The 24,210-nt window shown below is 38.2% G+C and overlaps 3 protein-coding genes across 5 annotated transcripts; 1 reads left to right on the top strand and 2 right to left on the bottom strand.

Annotated features, from left to right (window-relative positions):
- Positions 1–2,416: 2,416 nt before the first annotated feature.
- Positions 2,417–4,454, bottom strand: cenpw (centromere protein W). Its single transcript, XM_034143625.1, has 3 exons — positions 4,236–4,454; positions 4,006–4,119; positions 2,417–2,613 (listed from the first exon to the last, which is right to left on the bottom strand). The coding sequence occupies exons 1-3, from the start codon at positions 4,320–4,322 to the stop codon at positions 2,587–2,589; spliced, it is 228 nt and encodes a 75-aa protein (XP_033999516.1). The 5' UTR covers positions 4,323–4,454; the 3' UTR covers positions 2,417–2,586.
- A 227-nt stretch (positions 4,455–4,681) lies between these two features.
- On the top strand, positions 4,682–7,887 carry hddc2 (HD domain containing 2). The gene is made up of 6 exons (XM_034142908.1): positions 4,682–4,803; positions 5,428–5,549; positions 5,706–5,808; positions 5,967–6,035; positions 6,150–6,288; positions 6,668–7,887. The coding sequence occupies exons 1-6, from the start codon at positions 4,729–4,731 to the stop codon at positions 6,805–6,807; spliced, it is 648 nt and encodes a 215-aa protein (XP_033998799.1). The 5' UTR covers positions 4,682–4,728; the 3' UTR covers positions 6,808–7,887.
- On the bottom strand, positions 7,496–23,408 carry tpd52l1 (tpd52 like 1). 3 transcript variants are annotated; one of them, XM_034142911.1, is made up of 7 exons: positions 21,023–21,112; positions 15,814–15,932; positions 15,554–15,702; positions 14,413–14,514; positions 12,907–12,939; positions 12,302–12,316; positions 10,315–10,747 (listed from the first exon to the last, which is right to left on the bottom strand). In XM_034142911.1, the coding sequence occupies exons 1-7, from the start codon at positions 21,072–21,074 to the stop codon at positions 10,705–10,707; spliced, it is 513 nt and encodes a 170-aa protein (XP_033998802.1). In that variant the 5' UTR covers positions 21,075–21,112; the 3' UTR covers positions 10,315–10,704. The 3 variants fall into 3 exon arrangements, with proteins under 3 accessions (XP_033998801.1, XP_033998800.1, XP_033998802.1); XM_034142910.1 differs by lacking the exons at positions 10,315–10,747; positions 12,302–12,316; positions 12,907–12,939; positions 21,023–21,112 and adding exons at positions 7,496–9,226; positions 10,239–10,299; positions 23,266–23,408; XM_034142909.1 differs by lacking the exons at positions 10,315–10,747; positions 12,302–12,316; positions 12,907–12,939 and adding exons at positions 7,496–9,226; positions 10,239–10,299 and having other exon boundaries at positions 21,023–21,096.
- Positions 23,409–24,210: the final 802 nt, after the last annotated feature.

Genomic DNA, 24,210 nt, shown 5'->3' with positions numbered 1-24,210 from the left:
TGTATGTTTAGTGAGGGTTTGAAATGCATGTTTGATGGGTAAAAATAGCATATTTCTAGTGAGATCATTGAAATATTTCTGACAAAATGTTATCGACTGTTGCTTAGATTCATATGTTGACCAACATATAATCATTAGAGCAGATGAAAGGCATGATTGCTATTCATCTTGCCTCACAGCACGTTGAAATTAGAGCTTGTTTAGAGGCGAATGCAACACATCTCTCATCTTTAAACTGTTTTCGGTTTAACCATAATGTCAAACGGGGCTAATGTGTGACCATAACACCAAAATATCTCCTCATATAAACATTAAAACATGATGTTTTTTTAAACATGTCATCAAAAGATCAACACCAGCTCATCAAAGTCTTCACATGGGCTGGATGAAGTCAATGATGGAGAAGACTAAACAATACCCAGCACAAAATAACTGACATAACCAAGTCCCCATGCTTTTTAGATTTGTTTAAACTTAAGGCATGATTGGGCACTTCATGTTCTCCATGAAGACTGGCTTCAGGAATCCCAGACAATAAATAAATAAATACTGAATGATTTGACTACCTTCCAATGAGAAAAGAAAAGAAGAGGGCTGGAGGTGTCAGAGAGAATCTGCGGTTCCCACAAAAACTCTGGAAGGCGATAAAAGCTGTAGGCCGCAGACGATTTTTGGTTTGGCATCCCACTGAGTACTATCGCCTGTTTTGGGAACTCTGTGGTTCTCAAAACAGATTTGAACTCTCCAGTGCTCGCCTTCCTGGAATCAAGCTTCCCTCTGCAATTCATGATTCTTTGCTTTGGTCTATAATCCTTTCAGAACCTGTCAACTCTGATAGAATCAAATTGTGGGTGTGTTGCTTATACTTAAATTCTAAACGTTTTGTTGTATTGTTGTTAAAATAACTGTATTCCTCTTCAAGGCAAAGACAGAAAAAGTTACACAATTGAAACCATGTGATTCTTATTAAGAAAGGCACTGCAAGTTATCATAATATGATGTCTGCCAAAATGGACGGCCGTGCTTTCTTCGGCCTGTCTGGAAAAATGTCAGAAAAAGAGTGGAAGCTTTTCAGTGAGATTTTACACTGAAGCTGATTTATCATCCTTGAGACGCAGCTCAGTTACACAGGGTCAGACAGGCTCACGCTGGCTGCCTTAAATTATCACCAGGTGCTCAGACACAGACAGGCAAGGCAGATTTCTTTTGTTTTGAGAGAGGAAGAAGAGTGCGTTTCTCAAATCCCACAGGAACAAGCGCAAACCCACTATAGAATAACACCTCAGAGGATCCTCTGGACGTGCAGCCAGCTGCTGCGGAGAAACACCATCCATCAATCTGCGTGCAGTAGATACTCAAAGACTAGCCTACCTGCCAGCTGGAAACTCAACAGGCATTAGAAAATATATGCAAATGCTAGAGGGCTCTGTCATGAGAATGTAAAAGTAAAGGAGAGAACAGCAGGGCAGGTGCAAGGGGTTCAAATGTCAGAAGGGTGGAGCTCCACAAACCCAGTAACAACTCCACAACCTGACTGGGAACATAAACATGACAAGGCTACGCTCACTGGGGTGCCAGATCAGATTCTTGAAGAAAATAACCGCCGGAGGCCAAGGAATGTCTTAACTGCCGCAAAGAGAAACGGGGAATGAAAGAAAAGAATAAAAAAGGAAAGCCACGAAGAGAGAGAGAGCCATGTTTATTGACAAATGTAACCCAATCATGTTTGCATGGTCTAAAGTACAATGAATGAACCAACGTTGTAATTCAAATGTTTGTATCAAATCACTTGATCTACTGTTAAATAAAGAGTCTACAAGATCTTAAAACAGTCCACTATACTACAAACCAGAAACAGCTTTTAGGGCATCGTCTGCCATGAGCTTTTACTAAAGCACAAAATGCATATACCATCTTTTTCAAATAAAGATCTAACAGATAATGTAGGATCAGGACATTTTACAAGACATCTTCACTGCTAACAGACGCCTAAGAAGGCAAAAAGCCCCACGCAGTCATTAAGGTGTGAGCAGGATAGCATCGCAGCACATAGATAGTCTATGTAGCGTGAAAAGGAGAGGAATTTGGGCCGAGCCCCACGCCCAGTGAAGACGCTGTGAAGCATGCAGCTTTAAAACGCTGACCATGACGGGTGATAGGAGAGCGAGGGGGGGGGGGGGGGGGGGGGGGGGGGGGAAGAGATCTGGAAGTACTAACTTACTCCGAGCTGTCCACAACCTCCAGATCAAAGCTCAACACAGTCAGCACTTTGTTTGGCTACCGCTTATACAGTACGTCTCCAATGCTTTCTAATGCGAAGGTGAATTTTATTGCAGCAGCATTCATGGCATGATTACATGTGATATTATTATGATGTGATGTGTTTGAATTGAAGTGTCTACAATGGGAGGGATTGTAAGATTTACAATAATTTTATTAAGAGCAGAAAACTCTTGAGAAAGGAAAACATTTACACAATAGTAAAAACACATTTTCAGAAGAATAAATATGATGCATAATGAAAAAGGAAAAAATATTTCCGCCGTCCTAGAAAATGTTCATAAAAATGTCGAACTTCCCCCATCTTCATCCCTTCGCTTTTTTCAGCATTTTCTATAAAGAAAAAAAAAAAAAAAAGATTTGTACGTTTATCCCACATTCAAAATGGAGAAATTAGAAAGTGTACAAAGAAATGTAAAATCATTATTAGTAAGTTGCTTGAGTAAGTAAGTTAGACTACATATGATTAACTGTCATCTCCAATTATAGATAGAAGAACCAAGACCAACTCATTTTAGCTGGAATACTAGGATTTTAATGCAGGAGTGCTAATGTCCTCTAATGTGTGGTTACATGTTATTAAATGCACTCAATGTAAAACCTTTTTTTTTTTTTTATTGTATAGCAATATGTAACTTGAGAAAATATTCCCTTGATGTTTATTGAGCACCTCTTCAAAGCATACCATGAATTAATTTGATTGATGTCAACAGTTATTATGTGTTTTATTAGTTTACATGCTTGATTAGTTACCCTTTGTAATGCAATTGCCTTAATACAATCCAAGATGGGTGCAATCATATAAACCTTGATAAACCTCCTGCAAATTAACTAAATTCAATAAATCCACTTACATGTTATTTCACACATGCAAATACAGGACCCAAAGTCATGCGGTTGTTGTGGAGGGTTCTTTAGATAGATTGGACTGTATGGTCGGTACAATTGGTGCCTTGCTTAAGGGCACCTCTTCAGCTCGCAGGAGGTGAGAATATATCATATTCCAATCACTTGTATAGACTCTTATTGCACTATTTTACTATTTTTCTTTTTGTATTTACTTGCACTATTTTTTCAGTTTTATTGTGTTGCACTATTGGTGGAGCCTGGGACCTAAGATTTTCATCGTCATAACTACACTGTAGCTATGTAGTATGACTAATAAAAGCCTTGAACCTTGAACTGGCACCTCTACGTTTAACGTTACCAGGCAACACTACGTACTGACTGTCTGAGCTGACCTTTCCACCATCAGGATCCCAAGCCACCTCAAACTTAATACAGCCTAGATATAATTTATAAATCAATAAGATGTGGGCCACCTCCGGAAAATTAGAAATGTCACAGCAGTCTTAAATGCAGTCAATGACAATAAAACAACTTTATTTAAAAACGTGTGAGTGCCTTTGGAGTATTCACTGCCTTTCAGAGAACAACAAAAGGACCATAAGAAAATCTGTTGGACTTAAACAACCACTATAAAATAGGTTTTTCTTATTGTACATTGACTATCTAATAATAACATGTGAGATTATTTAATTAAAAATAACAATAATTGCAGTTTGAATCAGGAGATTGCAATAACGTTTGAAATCTTTGTATAGTAATATACGGTTTGGCAAGGCCCTTGAAATTTGAGGCACGTGTTTAGCCGTAAAATATAAATAAAGTGGGAAACAACAGTAGCTTGTACAACTTGTGATTTGAACTTCCTTTTTAACTAACCTTGGACACTGCTTTGAGGTGATGAGCTCTGATCGTTGCAGATTTCTCCTCAAACGCTTTAGCCTTCGCCTCTTCCGCCAGGTTGCTCAAAAACATCAACGTCAGGAGTTCAATCTGAGGAAAAGTAACACCATAATTGTTTATTGATTAGCTGTTAGCCATGATAGCAGCGTTAGCCACAACACAGAGCACTCAGAAACATTAGCAACATTAGCGCGTTAGCTCTTCACCATTGCTTCTGACGTCGGCCTCACGTTTATGGTAGTCTTCGCTTTTGTTGTGATTATAGATTTCAATTTGGGCGCCTTCTTCAGCATGTTGGCTAATGTTCAGGGTGAAATACAAATTCAGGCCGATAAAAAAGTTTGTTTACTTTTTTCAATCTCCCGCTTCTCTTACTTCCGGTGAACTGATTCTTCTTCGTGACATTTGCATCGTCACTTGTTGCCGTTACTGCCCACTACAGTTTCAAATGTCTGGTTTATATTTCTGTTTTACAGCAAGGAAACAAAAATATAAAATACAACATTTATTCAAGTTGCAAACTATTAAATACCTGGAATAAATAGATGCCATAAACAGGCACAGATGTAAGTACTGTGTGTGGTGGCTCTTTTTAGTTTCAACTAAGGTTTGTTGTGTTGTAACGATGCCACCTAGTGGATGAAAGGAGCAACTACATCAGCAGAACACCATCCTTTGTATCCGGGTCAGCGGGCAGTAATGGCGACCACCATAGAGACAACAACCGGCATGAGCAATATGCTGCAATTCATGAAATTTATCGGACAGCTAAAAGTAAGACCTTTCCCAAAGTTACTTGTATGGTGATTTGGCCCCTTGTCAAAAATGAACGACACGTTATTTTAAGCCTGGCTTCCAAAAATATTGTATTGGTGCTACTGGAGCTAATACAGTGAGGCAGTGCTTTTTTTAGTCCTTACCAAAGTGCAACTTATCCTTATTCATCTACCCACACAAACAAACATGTTGTGACTTGAGAAGAAAATTAAACCATTGTCTTGTTATCAACCTGAAGGAATAACATTAATAATTGTAGGTTAACTTATGTGTCCTGTATGTGTCAATGTATGGTCAAATAAATACAATCGTTATCAAAACATCAGTACAAAACCTTAACAGATTAGGTTTACAATCATACAAAAACATATTCACTCTCCCTTGGCTACAGCAAGTGTTTTTTTGTGGTTAAATGTATGTTTTATTCGAATATGTGCAGTCATACAAAACATGTTTGTATGTATTTTGGAATGTTTTATTTTTTTTCAGTGAAGACAATATCTCCAAACAGAAGCTGTCTTGCTTCGCTGATGAAAAAAATATCACTCGGCATATATTTTAGTTGTTGTTCTCCCTTGTCTTTGCAACTCATTATTACCTCTGTGTTGTTGTTCCCTGCAGAGGGTCCCACGGACCGGCTGGGTGTACAGGGAGGTGCAGAAACCTGAGAGTGTGTCAGACCACATGTACCGCATGGCCATGATGTCTATGACCATCACAGACCCCACAGTGGATAAAAACAGGTGATTCATTCACACTGCTCACACCCAGACCTGGAAGCAACTTAAAAAAGATTTAAAAAATTGACATTAATTATACTAGGTAGAATATAGCAGCTCATCAACCGTATATATTTAAATAACCTACATATTGTTGTCTTTTTCCCTTACTGTCTTTAGATGTATAAAGCTGGCTCTGGTTCATGACATGGCAGAGTGCATTGTGGGAGATATCGCTCCATCAGACAACATCAGTAAAGCTGAGAAACACAGGCGAGAAGAGGCAAGTGACCAGTATCCCATATCTTAACACCTCTGTTTTACTAAACGAATAGTCTGTTCAGGCTTCCATGGCATTTTTAAGTAAACATTGATGGCTTATATTAAATTAGTAATTTCTGTGTTTGGCTCTCTAATTTCACCATCTCACTTCTCTCTCAGGAGGCGATGAAACATATTTCAGCTCTTCTGCCGGAGGGACTCAAACAGGAGATTTATGGACTCTGGGAGGTAAGCTTCTGCTTTGGTTGAATATCAAGTAACCTCATACCTAATAGCAGGAAGTCATGTCCCTTTATAAAGATAATTCTACCAGTGGGATATTGCACTTGTGTTTTTCTGCAGGAATATGAAAACCAGAGCAGTGCGGAGGCCAGGTTGGTGAAAGAGTTTGACCTCCTGGAGATGATCCTGCAGGCTCACGAGTACGAGGAGCTGGAGGGAACACCAGGAAGACTGCAGGAGTTCTTCGACTCCACCGAAGGTTAGTTTTGAAATCTGTGTCTCTATTCTTCCCTGGATCTCATTAATTCAGTTGCTCACATTTTTGCACCTGAGAAGGCTTATTTTTTCTTTCATATTTAGCTTACAAATATGCAACTAAGCAATTTTCTTATTATATTTGAAACAGTTTTTAGATTTCTCAACAGTCAACAATCCAAAGTTGTGATTACACTTTAAAATGGAAAGCTGTTTGACCATAAATGACCTTTTCATTCAAACTAAATGTGAAATGTTCACCATACTTTTTTTGAATTTTCTGGGGGTAACCAGAATGAATAGGCAAAATTCAGATAAGATATTACAGATTTTGAAGCTACCTTTACTTGCATTGTTTATATTTACATTTGTTATTCTCTCAGGTCGTTTCCAACACCCAGACGTGCTCCAGCTCCTCAGCTCTTTGAATAAAGAGAGAGATAGTCACATGAGTAAAAAGGATGAAGCAAAAGACTCTGGGAACTCGCAGACGACTGGTGGTGCATCTTCACACTCATCCTGACTCTGACACATACAAACATTTCCTTAGTGAAGATACTGTAACACAAAATATGTGTATAAAGACGCACAAACACGACACGTACCTGCATGTTTCTGCAGTACCACTGAGGATGAGGATATTTGAATATATACTTTGTGCATACGGCTATTTTTTCAAATCTGTTTAATCCAAACTGTCCTAGAAAAGCATCACCATATATAATTAATACCAAATGAAAAATACAAATGCAAAAGCTGCCAGATAATATTAAAAAGCAAAAACGTATCAATATGTAATGAAATGTCCAAACAAATGGGTTGGAAAATTATTAAAGAGCTATATAAACTCCCAGATAGTGTTTTATCATCTCAGGCTTTATTCTATTTTTCCAATCCATTGACAAATCCATTTTGACATATACCATACATTTATCCGGCATACAGTATATAACATCATTGGTTATCATTTAAAATATCTAACAGAAGAAAACATTTTCTGATGCAGTCTAACTTTTTACAGAATAATAGTAATCAGTTATTTTACTGTTTCTTGTGGAGGAGAAAAAAAGCGGTCGGACGTGGAAGTCATTTCAAGTCAATTTGTATATTTAATAGAACTTTAGCTGCACATAACTACTTTGTTTTTGGTTTGTTTTATCTTGGTTTTCTCGGTCACATTTCTGTCTTTAGTGTAAAAACAGTCAGAGTGGTTTTTAGTTTGGGTAAACAATCTTTAATATCATTCCATCAGCCATAAAAACAGTTGTTTATAATAGTTTGTGATTATTTGTATGCAGATGTCAAACACAATGTTTTCTGAATGTCACAGATCAGTAGTTTATGTTCCAATATCAGAACATGCATTACCTCAGTATTTCAATATATGAACGTTAACATGAATATTATTGAACACATTTCATTAAACATGAAACGATCCCGGAGATCTTCTCAAACCACGGCAAAAAATAACAAAATGAAACATAAGTGAAACATGAAACGGAGAATATATATTGAAACTTGATGGCAAAGTTATGCAGGTACTTGAAAAGTTAAAAATAAAACAATGTTTTTACACACAAATTAATAAACATGTTTAACATTTTGTGGCACCAACCTTTTCCTAACATACTCAGTAAAACTTTATGTTATCTCGCAGCATTTAACAGTTTGTCCTGCACCAGGAAGTTAAAAGAAATCGGTGTATTAATGTTATTTTGTCATCAGTAACAGAGGCAAAAGACCACAGAAACCATTTCAGGGTCAAATGTCATGTGTATGCATGTATGAATCCAGCACTAATGTACAGCAGTTCAACACAATGTTTAAAAATGTCAATTTTCAACTGCTAGAGTGAAGAAGATAATTCTCAGCATAAGTGATTTATATAATTTTGCGCAACCTTCATATTCTAGCAAGCCTCTGTCAGTATTTTGCATTCAGCTATGCGTAGAACAATAGGCTGTTATTTTCAAAAAGCATTATAACTGGCTGCATTTGCAAAGTTATTCCATCAAATATATTTTTAGTTGCCATAACAACATTTCAGATCTTTAGTCGTATTGAAAAGTCATTTGTACAAGTTTACAAATAATTAGTTTTACCCAGGATTTCAGGATTCCATCAATGTGGGTTATACTGTATGTAGATTTAAAAACATTTAGTAAAAAGTACAAGGTACTTGAAAATGTAACATAAAGACTATTATCAACTACTTATTTCTATGAATACCCTAAAAATGTAGTTTTTGGTACGACAGGTGTAGTGAAGTAAAGTTGTGATACTGTACTGGCTGTTTTCACAAGCTTAGCTGCGTCTCACCTCATTGGATCAACGTCTGTGGTATGGAGCTGGCAATACACTCCTATTGGTTGAGTGCACCACACTATAGAAAGAGCAATTCAACAAAGACATTAACCTCTTGGTCAAATGTATAATGTCTTTTAGATTGTTACAAAGGATGTTTCCTTTAAACCGAGTTGAGTTATGTGTGGAATTATCTGAGGGTCTCACTGGGTTTATTATTAGCCCTCCATTACAGTAGGTTTGCTGTTGTGATCTTTTAAAAAATAAAGGCAGCCAACTGCCTATTTGGAATATTTAGGGTACATTTGGTCCAAACAAGACATTTCTTAAACTTCCTTTCAAGCATTCAGTGTTGCATCTAGTGTTAGGAGGCTTCATCTCAAACATGGTTGTAAGCATCCTAACACGAGGGATCTAACACAGGTGTTCTGTAACATTTCAGTCAGAGTATTTAGAAGATACGTTCTGCACTACAGCAGTTCCTGGTCTTTGAGTCCAGCCTTTACGGTGCCGCTCTATCACGGCCTCTCGGAGCCGTCCGTCAAGTTGTTAGTGGGCGTGTCCTGAGAGCTGGCGTTCGCTGCGGAGGAGAGGACTTCCTCGAAGCTGCCCCCTGTCTCTGCACCGCCCACCTTTGTCTGTGGAAAAAGCAGGAAAAGATAGATACACAATATTAAAGTTGAAATGTGAAAGACTTCTACTATCACCCTCATTAAAGGGATAAGAGGTCTTTCTCTTTTTTGAAAGATCATCTACGCTGAAATGTCCCTTTTGTTTTTAAATTGTCTAAATATGTTTAAATTGTGTTTTAGAGAAGTGTTTGATTTTCTAAAGAGGACGACATTATCCTTGAAACAATATTATAACTGAAAGTCCCAAAATAGAAAAAACTTGAGTAATTTAGTATTACATTTTTTTCCACATTTTTTATATTTATTTATTATTTATCATTATTAATTATTAAATTAGTTATCAACAATAACAACACATAGTATTGCCATGCTCATCTTCCATATAGGCAAAGAAAACATTTAAAGACATGAAAAAACCCATACATACATAAAACAAAGTAAGCAATAAAATATATAATAAATAAATAAAATGAATCATACTAGATTTAATAATCAAAAATATGTAGTTTGTATAATCATAATAATAATAATAATAATATAGTCAATAAAAAGAGAAAAATACTATAAAATAAATCTCATATCTGATCGTGGTCCTATCTGTGGCTATTGTAGAGTATAAAGGAGAGAGGGTGCTGCTGCTAAGACTGTCTCAGGATCAGTGTGATCAGAAATAACCAGCAGGCTTACTGTGAGAGTCAGGAGTGTAATCTGGCCTCCACACACAGATTACAGTGTGTACCTCTCTCTGCTTCACTAACACTTTACAACACTAAGAGGCAACAACATGTTTCCCTGTGTGGCGTTCACAGTGCACTACTACAGATCAGCAGGTAGTTGAAATGCTGTTAGTGTGACTGTGACCAGGAACAGCCAATGCTCAGCTCGATTAGATGCAGTTACAATATAATAAATAGGCTTGTTTCTTTTATACTAGCTTAGAAATGTGGAATCAATACACATGTTTTTTTTATCGCTTAATGCAAATTCTTGCTCACACACAAACACCATTTGTATTCACCTTTAGAGTAGAAACTGTAGTCTCGACTTTCTCCTCAAAAGACTTGAAGCTGGGAGAGTTTCTGTGAAGAAAATTAAATCATTATTGTATTTATTTTAAACTGCACAAAACGATTAGCTACAGTACACATTTTGCTTAAATGTAAAGATTGTATGACAATGATGGCTTATAGGCAGCTCTCACACATACACTTGGGATACATTGAATATGTAATGTAATAGCATACATGTGCTAATATGCAGGAAAAAGGTCATAGGTGTAAAAAAAATATAATGCAAAAAACATCTCTGATATTCAATTTTTCCCCCGGGTTTCTTCTGATTAATATCATTAAATAAATGTCAAAGGAAGGACACATTAAACAGTTTACTGGGAGTGCACTACGCCGTGCTGTAGAGGAACATAACGATTAGTGGAAAAACAAACACAGATTGATTCTCGATCAAACACACAAAGCCAGCAGTGGTTACCTCATGGTGGGCATGCTCATTGAGTGTCTGAAAGAGTAGCTGTCCCCAGAGAGCGTGGTGAGAGAGGAGTTAATAATTAGCACAGGATACACACACACACACACACACACACACACAAAACCAGAGATACATAGAGATATCACTGTCGTTAAGCACTTTCTTCTGACATTGTGCTCATTAGTCAGTCCCAGAGCCTCTTGGAGGATGACATGGAGAGAGGAGAGGACATCTGAACACTAGTGTCACTGGAGAGTTACAGTAGGTAATAGGGAATGGAGAAATATGATTTAAGCACAGATCATGATGAAAAAATGCTCACAAGTAGTGGGGAATTTTCAATATCGACATAATAGTTCATATCCTCACATGAGAAAGCTGTCTATCAAGCTATTATTGTAAAAGAAGAAAATGAATCTGATCATTCCTGATTTAAAAAATACAGGAATTATCATGTAAGAAAGAACAGATTTACACACTGTTGCTTTTTATTTTTTAATTTAATTTTATTCATACATGGGTACGATTATGATTGTATGTAGGTTTGATTTATTATTACCTTATTTAGGATTGTTGGATTTCAATTTCACAAATATCTTTGACCGTGAGCCTACACAAATATCTTTTCCTTTACAAATAAAACTTGATTTCAAGAGTTTAAAGCATATCCTGATGATTTTCGGGATAAAACTTGCCTCATTTTGCTCAATTTGACATTATTTAGATCTGTTTTTAGCAAGGGTTGATTCTGTGAGAACAGCACCATCTACAGGCCTGGCATATGTACTACAGCGTCTCCAGCGCTTTCGAACGGCAATGCCGTGGTTGTCTCCTCCTGATTGGTGGAGTTGGCCCAATAGCCGTAGCGCCACCGTCCTGACGTCAGGACAGTGTTCAAATCTGGATCAGTTTTTATCAGATCCGTTGCAGCCCCTTTTTTAGAGATTTGGGTATGGAGGAAAATAGAGAGGGTTGTGTTTTCTGACACTTGGTGAGTTCCCTGGAACACCGGGGACACATATTCATGTTTAAAAGACGTACAAAAGTGCATTTTGCATAATAGGTCCCCTTTAAATAAGTTTGGCTAGAATAATCACATTCAATGTTATTGTTTTTCTTTGCCTGTAAAACATAATTGAGAATGTTGAAACCTCCTAGGCAAATGTCATGTATTGTTTTTATTATTATGAAATCGTCCTGTGTCTAGTAGGTAACAGCTGGAACCTCGGAGCACACACAAAGAAATTACATCTATGGTGTATTATCACAAAGGGCTGCAGCTCATTAATCATTTTAAATAGCTCAAAAAGGGAAAAGCCTGCATGGTCAGTCTCATGTTTTGACCTAGTTTTGGCACTGTCCTGTAACTTGGGAAAGTTTGTGAGAGCTAGTTCACATTGAGGCTGTTTGTTTGGGCTTATCAGAGAAACTCAAATCAATTAGCGATGATTCTGCACGGCAGCAGCCTTTACTCCAGCAGACTCAGCTGACCGTCCCACCTGTTAGCGCCGTCAGCTGATCGCACTGAGATCTATTGAGTTAAGACTCCTGAGCGAGGAGCAACTAATGTGACATAATCAGCTGTGTGATGCTTACCCTATGGAGTTGGACCTTGGGAAGCATGGGGGGGAGAAGGAAAACATGTTTAACGATACTCGACAAGGCCTTCAGTCACACTCTTTCACTTTAGTAGAACATTTCTAAAAAGAGGGAAGTAAACAACATCATGGGGAACTTGATTGGACTTCACTATACTTTATCTCACACGCACAGAGATGTGCTCACAAGATTAAAATGTTCTACTAAAGGTAATCATCGTAAACACACACAAAGAAACTCTATATCAGATTGATTTTTATTACTCAATCCCAAAAACATCTATGAGAGATCACACACACACACACACACACACAGAAGAAGAAATAAGAGTCAGAATTAGTTGTTAAAGGCGAAAAGTGACAGAAACGCTATCTAAAGAGTGGAAAATCTGACTTTTGACTGCACACAAATTACAAATATTTAGAAAGATACAGTATATTCGCAGATGCTGATATGCTGTATCCATTGAGAAGATTGAAAATCAGTTGGAAGACAGTTGAATATTTGATGAGACAAAAGGACATGCAAGAGGACACTTCCCACAGCAAATACTAACATGCAGAAACTATGCACACCATGATCTATTAACCTCAGGGACGTACCTCCGAGGAAACAGTAACTCTAGACCAACCATGCTGCAATAACCAAAGATAATGCATTGGTTCCTTTCTGCACTTTATACTCCAACAACACAACACGCTGCACACGGTGTTCACAGATCTTACCCATCTGTCTCTGCAGCGTGAACACTGTCAACATGTTACAGTCAACACAGACAATATGCTTGCTTCTGTTGTAATGAATGAGCAGATGTTGTGAAAGTAATGGTATCAAACGCTTTTACTCTCTTCAGTTTCTCCAGACTCCCAAAATAAAATGAAAAGATAAATCAAAACGTTTGCTCCTACAATACCTAATGTTTTTTTGTTAACTTAGTTCAAGAGGGACCTTTACTTACACTTCATTTAGATGATTAGCCACAACAGTGAGTAGTACAGCACATTCACGCCGTTTAATCAGAGAAAATGCATGTATTTACCTCATAGGGCAGACATGAGAAAAGTGCAGTCACATCTACATTTCTGAAGGAATCTAAAGTGCCTTAAAGCCTGACAGTAGAAGTCATGCTTTTACGCTGTAATAACGATCAAAATGTGTGGATGTAATGGCTTTACACTTGTGCCCTTAAACGTCTGAGTGTCTGCATTTGATTGCAAAGTGTTGTATTAATGACTTCAACTTGAAAAATACAACAGAAGAAAGAAATAAAACTCACATCCGTAAAACATTTATGCCTTATGCCTGGAAAGCCAAATGATGAAACACAATGAAAAGCTACAAATGTCCCGAGTGATGCATGAGGAACCGACATACTGACAGGAAGTCACACAGAAGCACAAGCTTTCTCTCTTCATCATACACACATGCTCCATTTATTTCACACGGAACAATGCAGGCTGGCTCACACACTCGTGTTGACTCTCAGTGTCTCTGACAGAAGAGACAGAAGAAGAGAGGGAAAGTGAGGAGGAGGAGGAGGACAGACTCTGCCTCCGGCCCTTCAGCTCTACAGAAAGCAGCTTACTGTGGGTTTACATAATCTCAATTCTCCCTGAGCTGGTTCGAGCAAAGAGTCAAACATCTCAGAGGGAAAGGGATGGATGGCACAAATACAAAGTGTCTGTGAATTGGATAAAAGTAGAAATGAGTCATTGAGTGAACTGAGGATGGGTTATGATACGTTTGGATACAAAGAAGTTTGTGATGAGTAACATGTGTTTTTTGCTGCAAAAGACACATTTTCTGAGTGAGTGAGACGATGAGTACAGCTAAGTGCAACTGTCAAAGAATTTACTAAATTCAGAGAAAAACGGAATCATCAATCAGAATCAGAATACTTCATTTATCCCAGAGGAGAGTGGGTTTTGTGAAAGTTGCTCCTTTTTGGAATTACATTTAAAATATCTAATATTTATCTACATAAATGTACAATATTTATATATATATATAATATAAAAAAATGGTAAGTAAAAGTTAAAGAAACTTGTGTCATCAGTATTTGAGGGACGATTTTCTGTAAGTAATACAGTTATGACATCACTATGTACCTCATGTCCCCGAACTTCCTGGTGATGGCGCTGCCCAGCGTGGTGAACGCGACGGAGGTTTTCTGTCCGGCTGTGGAGATCGTCTCCGAGGTCTTCTTATAGCTAAGAAAAAGATATGGATACAGAATATGTCATAACTCTTCCTTACACACTTGCATGCACTGACAGGCAGATTTGGACTATTTACAAACATTTGTAATTATTACTATCCAAATCACAGGCAGTAAACCCACATCAATTGTTTCAAAATCTTCTTAATCATCACCAAATGTATTTCATTGAGTGGTTTCCTTTCTAACACGATGGCCTTCATCCCTTTTTCAAACTAACAACGCATTTAAATCCATATTTCCAATCAGGTCTTATCTGTCTATATAAAATTGAGCTGCCCTTTTCTTTGTTAAAGTTCTGGTGGTGTGTTGACCTTTTCATTTGCATTTCATCATGGACCCAGTTTCTTTAGCATCTTACACTCCCGCGGCCGCACTGGTCCATAATGGATGAGGACGGCGACTGAGTGTAAAGTGATCTTCAGGTTGAAATGTAACTGGATAAGAGGAGAGGCCTCTGGAGAATATCCCCTTGCTCTGTTCTGTCTCTTGGTGCACGAGCTCATAGCGAATGGTCTGATGAGGAAATACCTTTATTTCTCTGCACACCATTTTTTTTTTAACTATTAACTGATTTGGTGGGTGTTTGACCGTAACAATAGTCAGGACATGTTCAGCTAAATGTTAGCCTTTAGCAGTGTGTGGCCATTTGACAAGTTTTTAATCAGGTTTATGATGTCTGTTACAAAAACACTATGGCTAGGAGCAGGGGTTTATGTCTTTTTAATTGGGTTTGTGACATCTGCGTTTATAACAGACTTTAAAGTAAGCTTTTATTGGCTGTTAAAAAACAGAACTCCCTGCTCTGTCTGTCTGTGTGTGTGTGTGTGTGTGTGTGTGTGTGTGTGTGTGTGTGTGTGTGTGTGTGTGTGTGTGTGTGTGTCTTTGAAATATCATCTATGTTGACAGCAAACAGAGAAGCCATTATTTGATGTGCTGCAGCAGACACAAACACACATTCCCCCCTTCACTTCAAATCAAATCCTGCAAACTCTTCCTCTTTCTGAAGTGGCACACACACATTGACTTACGCTGTGGAGGTCTGCATGTCGTGCCATCCTTTGCTTAAGTTGTTCCTGAGCTCGCTCAGAGAACCTACGCCAAGTTTCTGTTTGAGCTCTGCGTGCTGCTTCTCTTTGGAAGACAAGACCTGCCGCAACGTACTGATCTCCTCCTCCAGCTGGAAACACAAACAGACGAAGAGTCACTTAGCAGATAATCATCTCTTTCCGTCTTTGTACTCTCAACAGTCCTTCAGTGTGTGCTTGAGAATGGCCCAGTGTGAGCATACTTTAGCGAGCTGTTGCTGGATCTCCTCTCTCTCCTCCTCGGTCAAGAGGCAGTTGTTTAGGTCGATCTCTGACGCCATGTCTTCGTCAGCTTCTCTCAGTGGCTCCGAGTCCAGAAAACCTGAAAACAATACACAAGCGGTGAGATGTACATTAAAACCTCTGTAAAATAGTGACAGAGACACAAACTGGAAAGGCAGAAGTAGGGCTGTGCAATTCATCGTATTTTAATCGCAATTACGATTTTGGCCTGCCACAATTACGAAAACAACATAATCGGAAAAAACGATTATTTTGCTTTGCTAGGTTGTGACAGTGCACTGCAACATATTTGATCTAATTTATTTGTATTTATCATATTTATATATGTTTATTAGCTTGTTGAAGTGCGCTCCAAAATATTTGTTGATCTTGTTTATTGGTATTTATTATTTTGATATTATTTATTTAAATGTAAATATAAATGTATCATTTCTTTTATTTATTGGTTTTTCAGTTGAATTATACGTTCAGGGTAATGAACAGTTAAACAGATACTGTTCAAATTATTATTTGTATTTTTTTTAAAGTTCAATAAATTGATGTTTTCAAAGTCAATGAATAATCATATTTAATAATCGTGATGTCAATTATTGACCAAAATAATTGTGATTATGATTTTTGCCATAATCGCACAGCCCTAGGCAGAAGGCAGAGAAACATCTGGGATTGAAAGTTGTTATTTTATTCAAAACTGTCACCAGTTCAACTTCTGAACAGATTGCACTTAACCCAAGCTAAACAAAGACAACACATAGTCTAACATTCTCCAGTCTTTTTGAAATATTCTGTATCATTTATATCTGCTCCTGGAATCAGATTCAGAAAGTTCTTGTTTGGATGCACTTGTAAGTAACTGTGATATTTAATGTAATATAATTCGTATTGCTGTCAATGAAGAGTTTGACTGTCTTGAACTTTAAATTGAACATGATCTGCTTAGATTCTTCTAAAATCTATCTGCCATTTTGCTAAATGTCCGACAGCCTCTATGTCTGATTCTAAATGTCCGTCTGTCTTCATGTCTGAATGCGTGTGTCTGACAGTTATGCAATCTGTGGCGGCAGGCTGCAGCACTCTAATCTGGATTAACTCATGTGGATTATTATGCTGTGGGACACTACAGACTGCGACACACACAAACAAGATGCGGTTGATGCAGTGGGGACAGATTGACTTAAAAAGTTGCAATCTTGGATTTGAGTTGAAACTACATTTTAGTTAAAGTATGTTTTTGCCTTGGCACTTCCAATAAAATGACTCTGAAACCATGGGATGAATACCCATCTGCTCAAACAGTATTTACGCGATATTCCCAAGAGCAATTGTGGGCTCGAGAAGTTCTGCAAGTAAATAACCCTTGTACTTTATGGGTAAACCTTATTAGCCTTATAACACAATTCTGCCCTGCTAAAAAGTACCTCTGGCCCTTTGACAATTCTTTCCTGGCATTTCCTTTTTAGTTGTAATTAAAAAATGAAATGTCTGCTAAATATATGTATTGTTTTATTTTACATGCAGTCTAAAAAAAACAGTTACGAACACACACTCTTTGGATGATCCTTAACTAAACCACAACATTCACTTCCAAAAAAAATGCTCTATGTTTGCAACTTTCATGCAGAGGAAGGAAGCTGATTCACACTTTCAGTTGCATCAGCTGACTCTTACATGTGACGCAGCAAAAAACTTAAACCATCATTAAGTTACAGTTAATTTCTTCCTTCATGACAATATTCTGTATTAGCGAATCAAGGCGGTGTGTGAAGAATTTTCACCGTTTCTGTGTGATCAAGCTTGTCATTTTACAGGATATTTGTGGAAGGCAAACCCGGACAAACGGGTCCCACACAGCACCAGGCAACAGCAGGACACACTGTACACACAGCCCAGGAGATGCAAACAGAAGTGGGTAATTATGATGTCACTGGTGTTTGTAGTGGAACTGTTTACAGAAGGATTACTGTACCTTCTGTGAGGTGTCCTCTCTCTTGAAGAGGCAGCATTAAAAGGCAGGTGAGGAAAAGTGTAAGGTTAGTGTAGACTGGTACAAAAACGACCTTTGTCCACTCACTACTAAAATGGACTCAGCACCACAAGCACTAAACACACAAAGAAACACAAGTGTAGATTGCAGCACTACACACGAGTACAAGGCCTCGCTATAGTAGGGGGTTATTTCTGTATCACAGCGTCAGGACAACAACATTTTGAAACCCCCTGTGGCTAGATGGAAATGGAAGCTGTTAAAGTGCAGGGAGAACTCGGATCACACTGTCTGTTTTGAATGGTACCACACACATGAGAAGACCTTTAAACCAGTCTGAGGTCAGTATTATAGGAGGAAGGCAACTGACAACTAAACATTAACAGTTTTATTAATTCACTAAAACATAAACACTAAAAAGCTAAGACATATTTTCTTTAAGGGAGGATCGTTTCTTTTAAGCTAACTCAGATTTTCTTTTAGCAAACTCAGGTTTCCTTAGACTAACACTCTTTTGGCTAACACATGTTTCTTTTAAGCTAACGCAGGTTTTCTTTTAGCTAGCACAGGTGGTCTTGAAGCTAACGTCGTTTTCCATGGCTAGCGCAGGTTTTCTTTTAGCTAAGACAGGTTTCTTTTTACTAAACGTATAGTAGTTCCAAAAATACTGTAGAAAATTCCACATGACATTAAGGCATTTGGCTTTATAGAAAATTGGTATTACAGTTTGTCAATATATAAACAAAAAGGCACAGTGCTTAAGCTACTTCTAATATTATCAACATCAATGGATGGCGCAGGGATATTTTAATCTAGAAAACATGTAGTAGTACAAACAGGTTAAGAAGATCATATGGTCACGTTCAAATAAAACCACAAAAAAATTAAACGTTGGTTTTCAGAGATCATCCCTGTCATTTGTAGGATACCGTGATACATGGCCATAGCATCGCCAATTGTCAGGAATGTGAAGAATGCCGAAAGAAGTTAATGATCCCAGTCATGGTTCACTGCATAACATCGGTTAGATACAAAGTAAGCTCTGATACTCAGCGCTCTACTAAATGGGGGTGGGGGTAGGATCAATGAGAATGATATGGTCAGGTTTCACAGGGAACATTTGAAAGGCAACCGTGGCACACACTGCTAAATGAGTATCTTGTGATTTTAAGTGTATTTATTATTCTTCTCCAAACTTGCCAACTGTATTGCTTCCAAACGTACCCATATAATCGCCTGTGTACATTTTTCATAGTAGACATGCATAATATGCCAGGACTTTAGGAACTGAGGCCAGCCTTATCAGAAAATGTTAACCAGACTCCAAAAATAAAGTCTTACATTTAAAGGGTTTTCCATTTTTTATTGGTGTAGTTTAATTATGATGTGTTCTGTGCTTTTTGTTTATTTAGGCCCAACATAACAGTTTGAAGCTCGATCCACACTGAATCCTTTTTTTAATTCTTGGCTGACCTAAAAGTAGTAGATGAAGTCTACCTGAATTTGCCAATAAAAACCCTACAATGTGTAGAACTGAAGCATGATATCCCTGTAGTCTGCTCAAGCCCCCAAATGCCCAGATCAAACCCAGACGACTTGGCCTCGGTGTCTTCAGTGGCAGCTATAGCTCGACCTACAGGTTCCCACAGGGGTCAGGGATGTGGAGAAGTAAATGTTCAACTAGTGAAGCAAAACATTTTCTAACTCTACGGGCTCTAATCTACATCCCTCTTCACCTGTGCTGTCCAGTTGCATACCCCAAGAGGAGGACATGACCCAGGTGTCAGAGTGGGACGCTGATGTCTGACCCCACTGATCCTCCCCTGACGGTGAAGTATTACCCCATTCTGTCGGGTTTTCACCATTTTGGGCCAATGGAGCCAGGTCGTCATCATACGACTTTCTTTTAACCGATTCCTCGCCAGAGGGGTTTAACGTGCCCTGATTCAAACCTGAGCAAAGTTACAGTTAGACACAGTATCTTAGATTCAACCTAAAGTGCTTTATTCATCTTATTTTGCAACGGAAAAGTGCTCTTTTAGCAATGTTTTAGCTTAACTGGCAAAAAAAAACAGGAAGTGTCATTGAAAGGGAAGTCTCAGCTTCTGGTTAAAGTAACACATTAATAATTTGTTACTGGAAACAATCATCTTTAGTGCCCACAGATACAGTACAAACATGTTTTTGTACATTCAGATACCCCTCTATTCTGTTTTTAATCTGTCTCCTTGGGCTCTAGAAAATGATTGGGCTTTCTTTACAACATTATTAACATCCAGGGTATTTAATAATAGCCCTGCTTCACAGTAGTTCCAATTGAAACCATTTAGTCACTCAAGAAGGGTCAATCCATCTTCATTTATTAACAACCACTGGCTAGCATAAATTACTTTTCCTCTGATTTATGAAAATATGTTTTAATATTGTAATACTTAAGGACCACACTCACTCACTCTCCAGACTAGTATCAGTCAAATCCACACTAAATCACATGAGGAAGAAACTTGCTGTCACACTGATCTCAGTATTAAAAAGAGGTTAACACTTTGGTTTTGAAACACCCAGTCAGTGATGTCACAGGTAAAACACACATGGTTTGGCACCACTTCCTGTGTTGTGCTCTGTGTGCAGCAGCAATAGAGTGGTGCAGGAATGAGTCCTAACCCAAGAAAATGAGATAGCATTTTAATACTTCCAGCTTCCCTCGTCTCAAAGTCAATGTTTTTTGAATGAGTTATGGTTAGATGAAACAAGAGTCTTTTCTACAACATAAAATATGTCACTTAACACCCCACTTGTGAATGTCTAAAGCTTCTATGCGTTATTAAAACCACGACAACTTATTAAATAAACCACTAAACGTCATCACGCTGGCACAAATCCGTCTTAGGGGTGGTGATGTGAAGTCATGTGACCGTGATGTAGTTCCTTTGTAGCCTAACGTTAGCTTTTCACTTCTAGATATTGCATTTATGCATCTACTCTTATAAAATAGCCATCATTATCATAATCAAGTTTGCCACAGATCCTTTTTTCTGCTAAATTTCAAACTCCAATGGAAAAATCCCATTGGCTTGAGACGAGGGAAACCTTGTGATGCTATAACTTTCGGGTCGACTCACACCCACCCTGTGATTCAGTGTGGATTCACGTTCTGTGTTTTATTTTGGAGAGTTGAGTCTTACCCTGCTCTTCCTCCTGTGTGGCCGAGTTAACCCATTCCTCTCCAGGACCCATGCTGCCCCAGTCCACCACTGCTCCATTCAGAACATCAGAGTACAACTCTGCCGCGGAGCAAGGCAGCAGGGCGAGAGGAGACAAGACAACGGGTTAAACACACACGCACAAACACACACACATCGACCGTCTTAAGGGGTTTGGTGCTTCTCCAGTGTCCATCCCAGCCCTGTCAGTAACTTGATAACAGAGAGGTCTGTTTCGTTACTGGCAGCTTATCTGACTCAGAAACAGGAAGTCTGACGTTTGACCCTTAGTGGCACGGATCTTGAAGCTGTTAGAACAAGATTGAACAGATTCCTGCTATTTAAAAAAACAGGCCAGGGAGAAATCTGTACCACAGAGATGACAATGAGATCATTTGTAACAATTAAGCAGGAATATCCGCTTGTTCTCTGGTTGATGATGACATCTCATTACACCATACTCCAGCACTACAGGAGGAAGAAGACCAGCGTTATTGCATTTGCACTAACAATGATTTCCTTCTTTTTAACTTCCGCATTTAGGCTGCTCAGACACGCTTTCAGGGAAGAAAAGGTCACAGATTTCAGAGTAACACATGAACATGAATGGTGGAAGAAATATGATCTTTTAAACTAATATCAGTAGGCCACATGTAGTCAAACACTACTGATAATTAAGCATTATTTTAGCAGGTCAAAGCAGGTGATGAACCATTTTTTAGCTCATATAGCACAGTCACAGAACATTGGATAAACATTGATACACTCCCCTTCTTTACTATTGGATAAACATTGATACACTCCCCTTCTTTACTCTCTTATTAGTTACTCTCCCCCCTTTGCTTTTGTCTGGGGCTGAATACCCCTGGTCACAAGACTCTCATTTGCCCCCCTGGTCATGTGGCTATGCTAAATCAGAGGCCTGGGGATGGTCATATGGCTGCAAAATCAATTGATGTTAAACTGGAGGCCAAGTTGCATTATGGCCAAACAGCAACAATACTGCACATACATGTAAACCTATGTTTCCGTCCATATTTAAGACCTCTACTGTAAATGTATTGGATAAAAAACATATGGGGTGTTTTTAGAGTCCATCATTCCCTTATAGATGGAAGTTATGTTATTAAAGTTTCATGGGAAATGTGAAAGTGTTTTGCCTTGCTCCAGCCTCCAACTCCGGACACAATGCCCCCAGGTAGCCACACAACAAGTATACCTGCTATGCAAAGGAGTGCAATAAACTACCTGCAAAAGCAAACACTACCTTTATCCCACTTCACGGATGTGGGAGTCATTGCCCTACTTGACTACTCCTATTCCTAAGTAAAACAGCAACATGCCTGAAAAACAGTGAAGCTACCACTTATGTCAAACGTTTGCATATGAGGTTGAGTTTGGATGTAAATCTGGAGTATGGAAATAATTCCTGTGCAGATATCAGAAGAATTCGCAACACCTGACATGTTCAGCAGTAGCTACAATAGCACAAGTACCACACTCTATATTAATGCCACTATGATAAACTCCAATATCATAAAAGGGTTACATTTCCTTCAAAGATGATATTACTATAAACACCCTTCACATAGTTGTGCATGGTTCACAGCGAGCAAAGATGCAGGTGTGTAGTCCAGGACACTTCATTGATTTAGGGATACATAGTAAATTGGTAAATTGGATTTACTACAAATACCAGAAATTCCTGAAAACTTGTGCATTAGACTAGAGAACCAGTAAGCATCTGAGACAGGAAACAGTATCCAGCTGCAAGACTTACTTTGGTATAGAGTTTCCATGAAGTCTTGAATAAACAGTACCACAAACCTACAGCACACTGGCCAACTGTACTTTTGATATTTGCTTCCTTATCCAGCCCTACAGAAAGAGCTGACCTTGAAAGCAGCATATGAATGGCACGTTTGTTAATCAACATTGAAACTGAACTAGACATGCTACATGCCAGTTTATACGTCATTAAATGGTTATTTAAAAGTGCATGTACATAAATAATCGCTCCAAAAGTGTCGCGACATTTTTTTAGACTTGTCCCTTATTTTATTTTTTCATAATTCCGCTCCTTTAAACCTCCAAAGAGTGGCGTGTCCAGCGAGCGCAGCCTCACTATCACACCAACAGCAAACAACCAAGAGACGCAGCGACTGTTTTTAAAGTTTCGCCTTGGAATAAAGAGCTGAGCGCAACATGGAGCGACAAACACTCACCTTGTTGTCTGGTCTCCATCAGACAGCCAGGTGCACTCCGCAGAATATCCTCCCGTGACAAGAAGACAGAGCAACAACAGCAGCACGCGCAGCAGCGGCCGTCAGGTCAGTGTGTTTACTGGGGCTTCGTTGGCTGTCACGCGCTGGGCGGCAGATCGAAGAGCTCGAGCCAATGGCCTCGCGCTTCTGTAATTCACTTACCAGCCATGTTTCCTGTTGGGGAAATGAGCCCATTGGACACCAAAACATACTGTATAATCAATTTAGAAAAATTAATGGATAAATAATGATGGGTTTGTCAGGGATGGAGGAAATGTTCACATCATATAATTAAAATAAAAAAGACTACAGTATATAAATAAATAAAATACACTATTTAAAGCAAATATGATGCATATAAAAGCTTACTAAAATTAAAGTTAATAATCTTCAAAAGTAAGTAATTCAAATGCAGCAGAGTAAATGCACTGTGTAATGTAAGTACAAAGTATAAAGTAGCAAAATATAGAAATAAGTAAGCATCCCAAAGTTGTACAAGTATACTTGTAGTACAAGAACAGTACTTGGATGAATACTGTATCTTTTCCACCACCAGTATTTGTATAGAATGTTTTATTGTATACCTCTTACAACATGTTTTCTTTGTTTTGCTGTATGCAGCTCTGACAATTAATTAATTATTGTTTTTGAATAATAATAATAATTAATAATAATATCACAGAAATTCACTATCAAAGGATACTAAATGAATTTGCATTAACATTGTCGTTATTTATTTCTGCCAATTTATCAATAAATATGTGTTATACTAGTAATACGTTCAAGTACGTTTATTTATAATGTTATATTATTTCGTACTATGACAATGCATGTTTCTTTGTATCTGCATTGCATATTGAAAAAATACAAATCAAGACAATACGGTTGTGCGGCCTGCAGTGCACT

This window comes from Trematomus bernacchii, unplaced genomic scaffold (assembly GCF_902827165.1).
Source record: "Trematomus bernacchii unplaced genomic scaffold, fTreBer1.1, whole genome shotgun sequence".
Classification (NCBI taxonomy): Eukaryota; Metazoa; Chordata; class Actinopteri; order Perciformes; family Nototheniidae; genus Trematomus; species Trematomus bernacchii.
The sequence above is the reverse complement of the archived record's forward strand: the minus strand, read 5'-3'. Positions and strand labels throughout refer to the sequence as shown.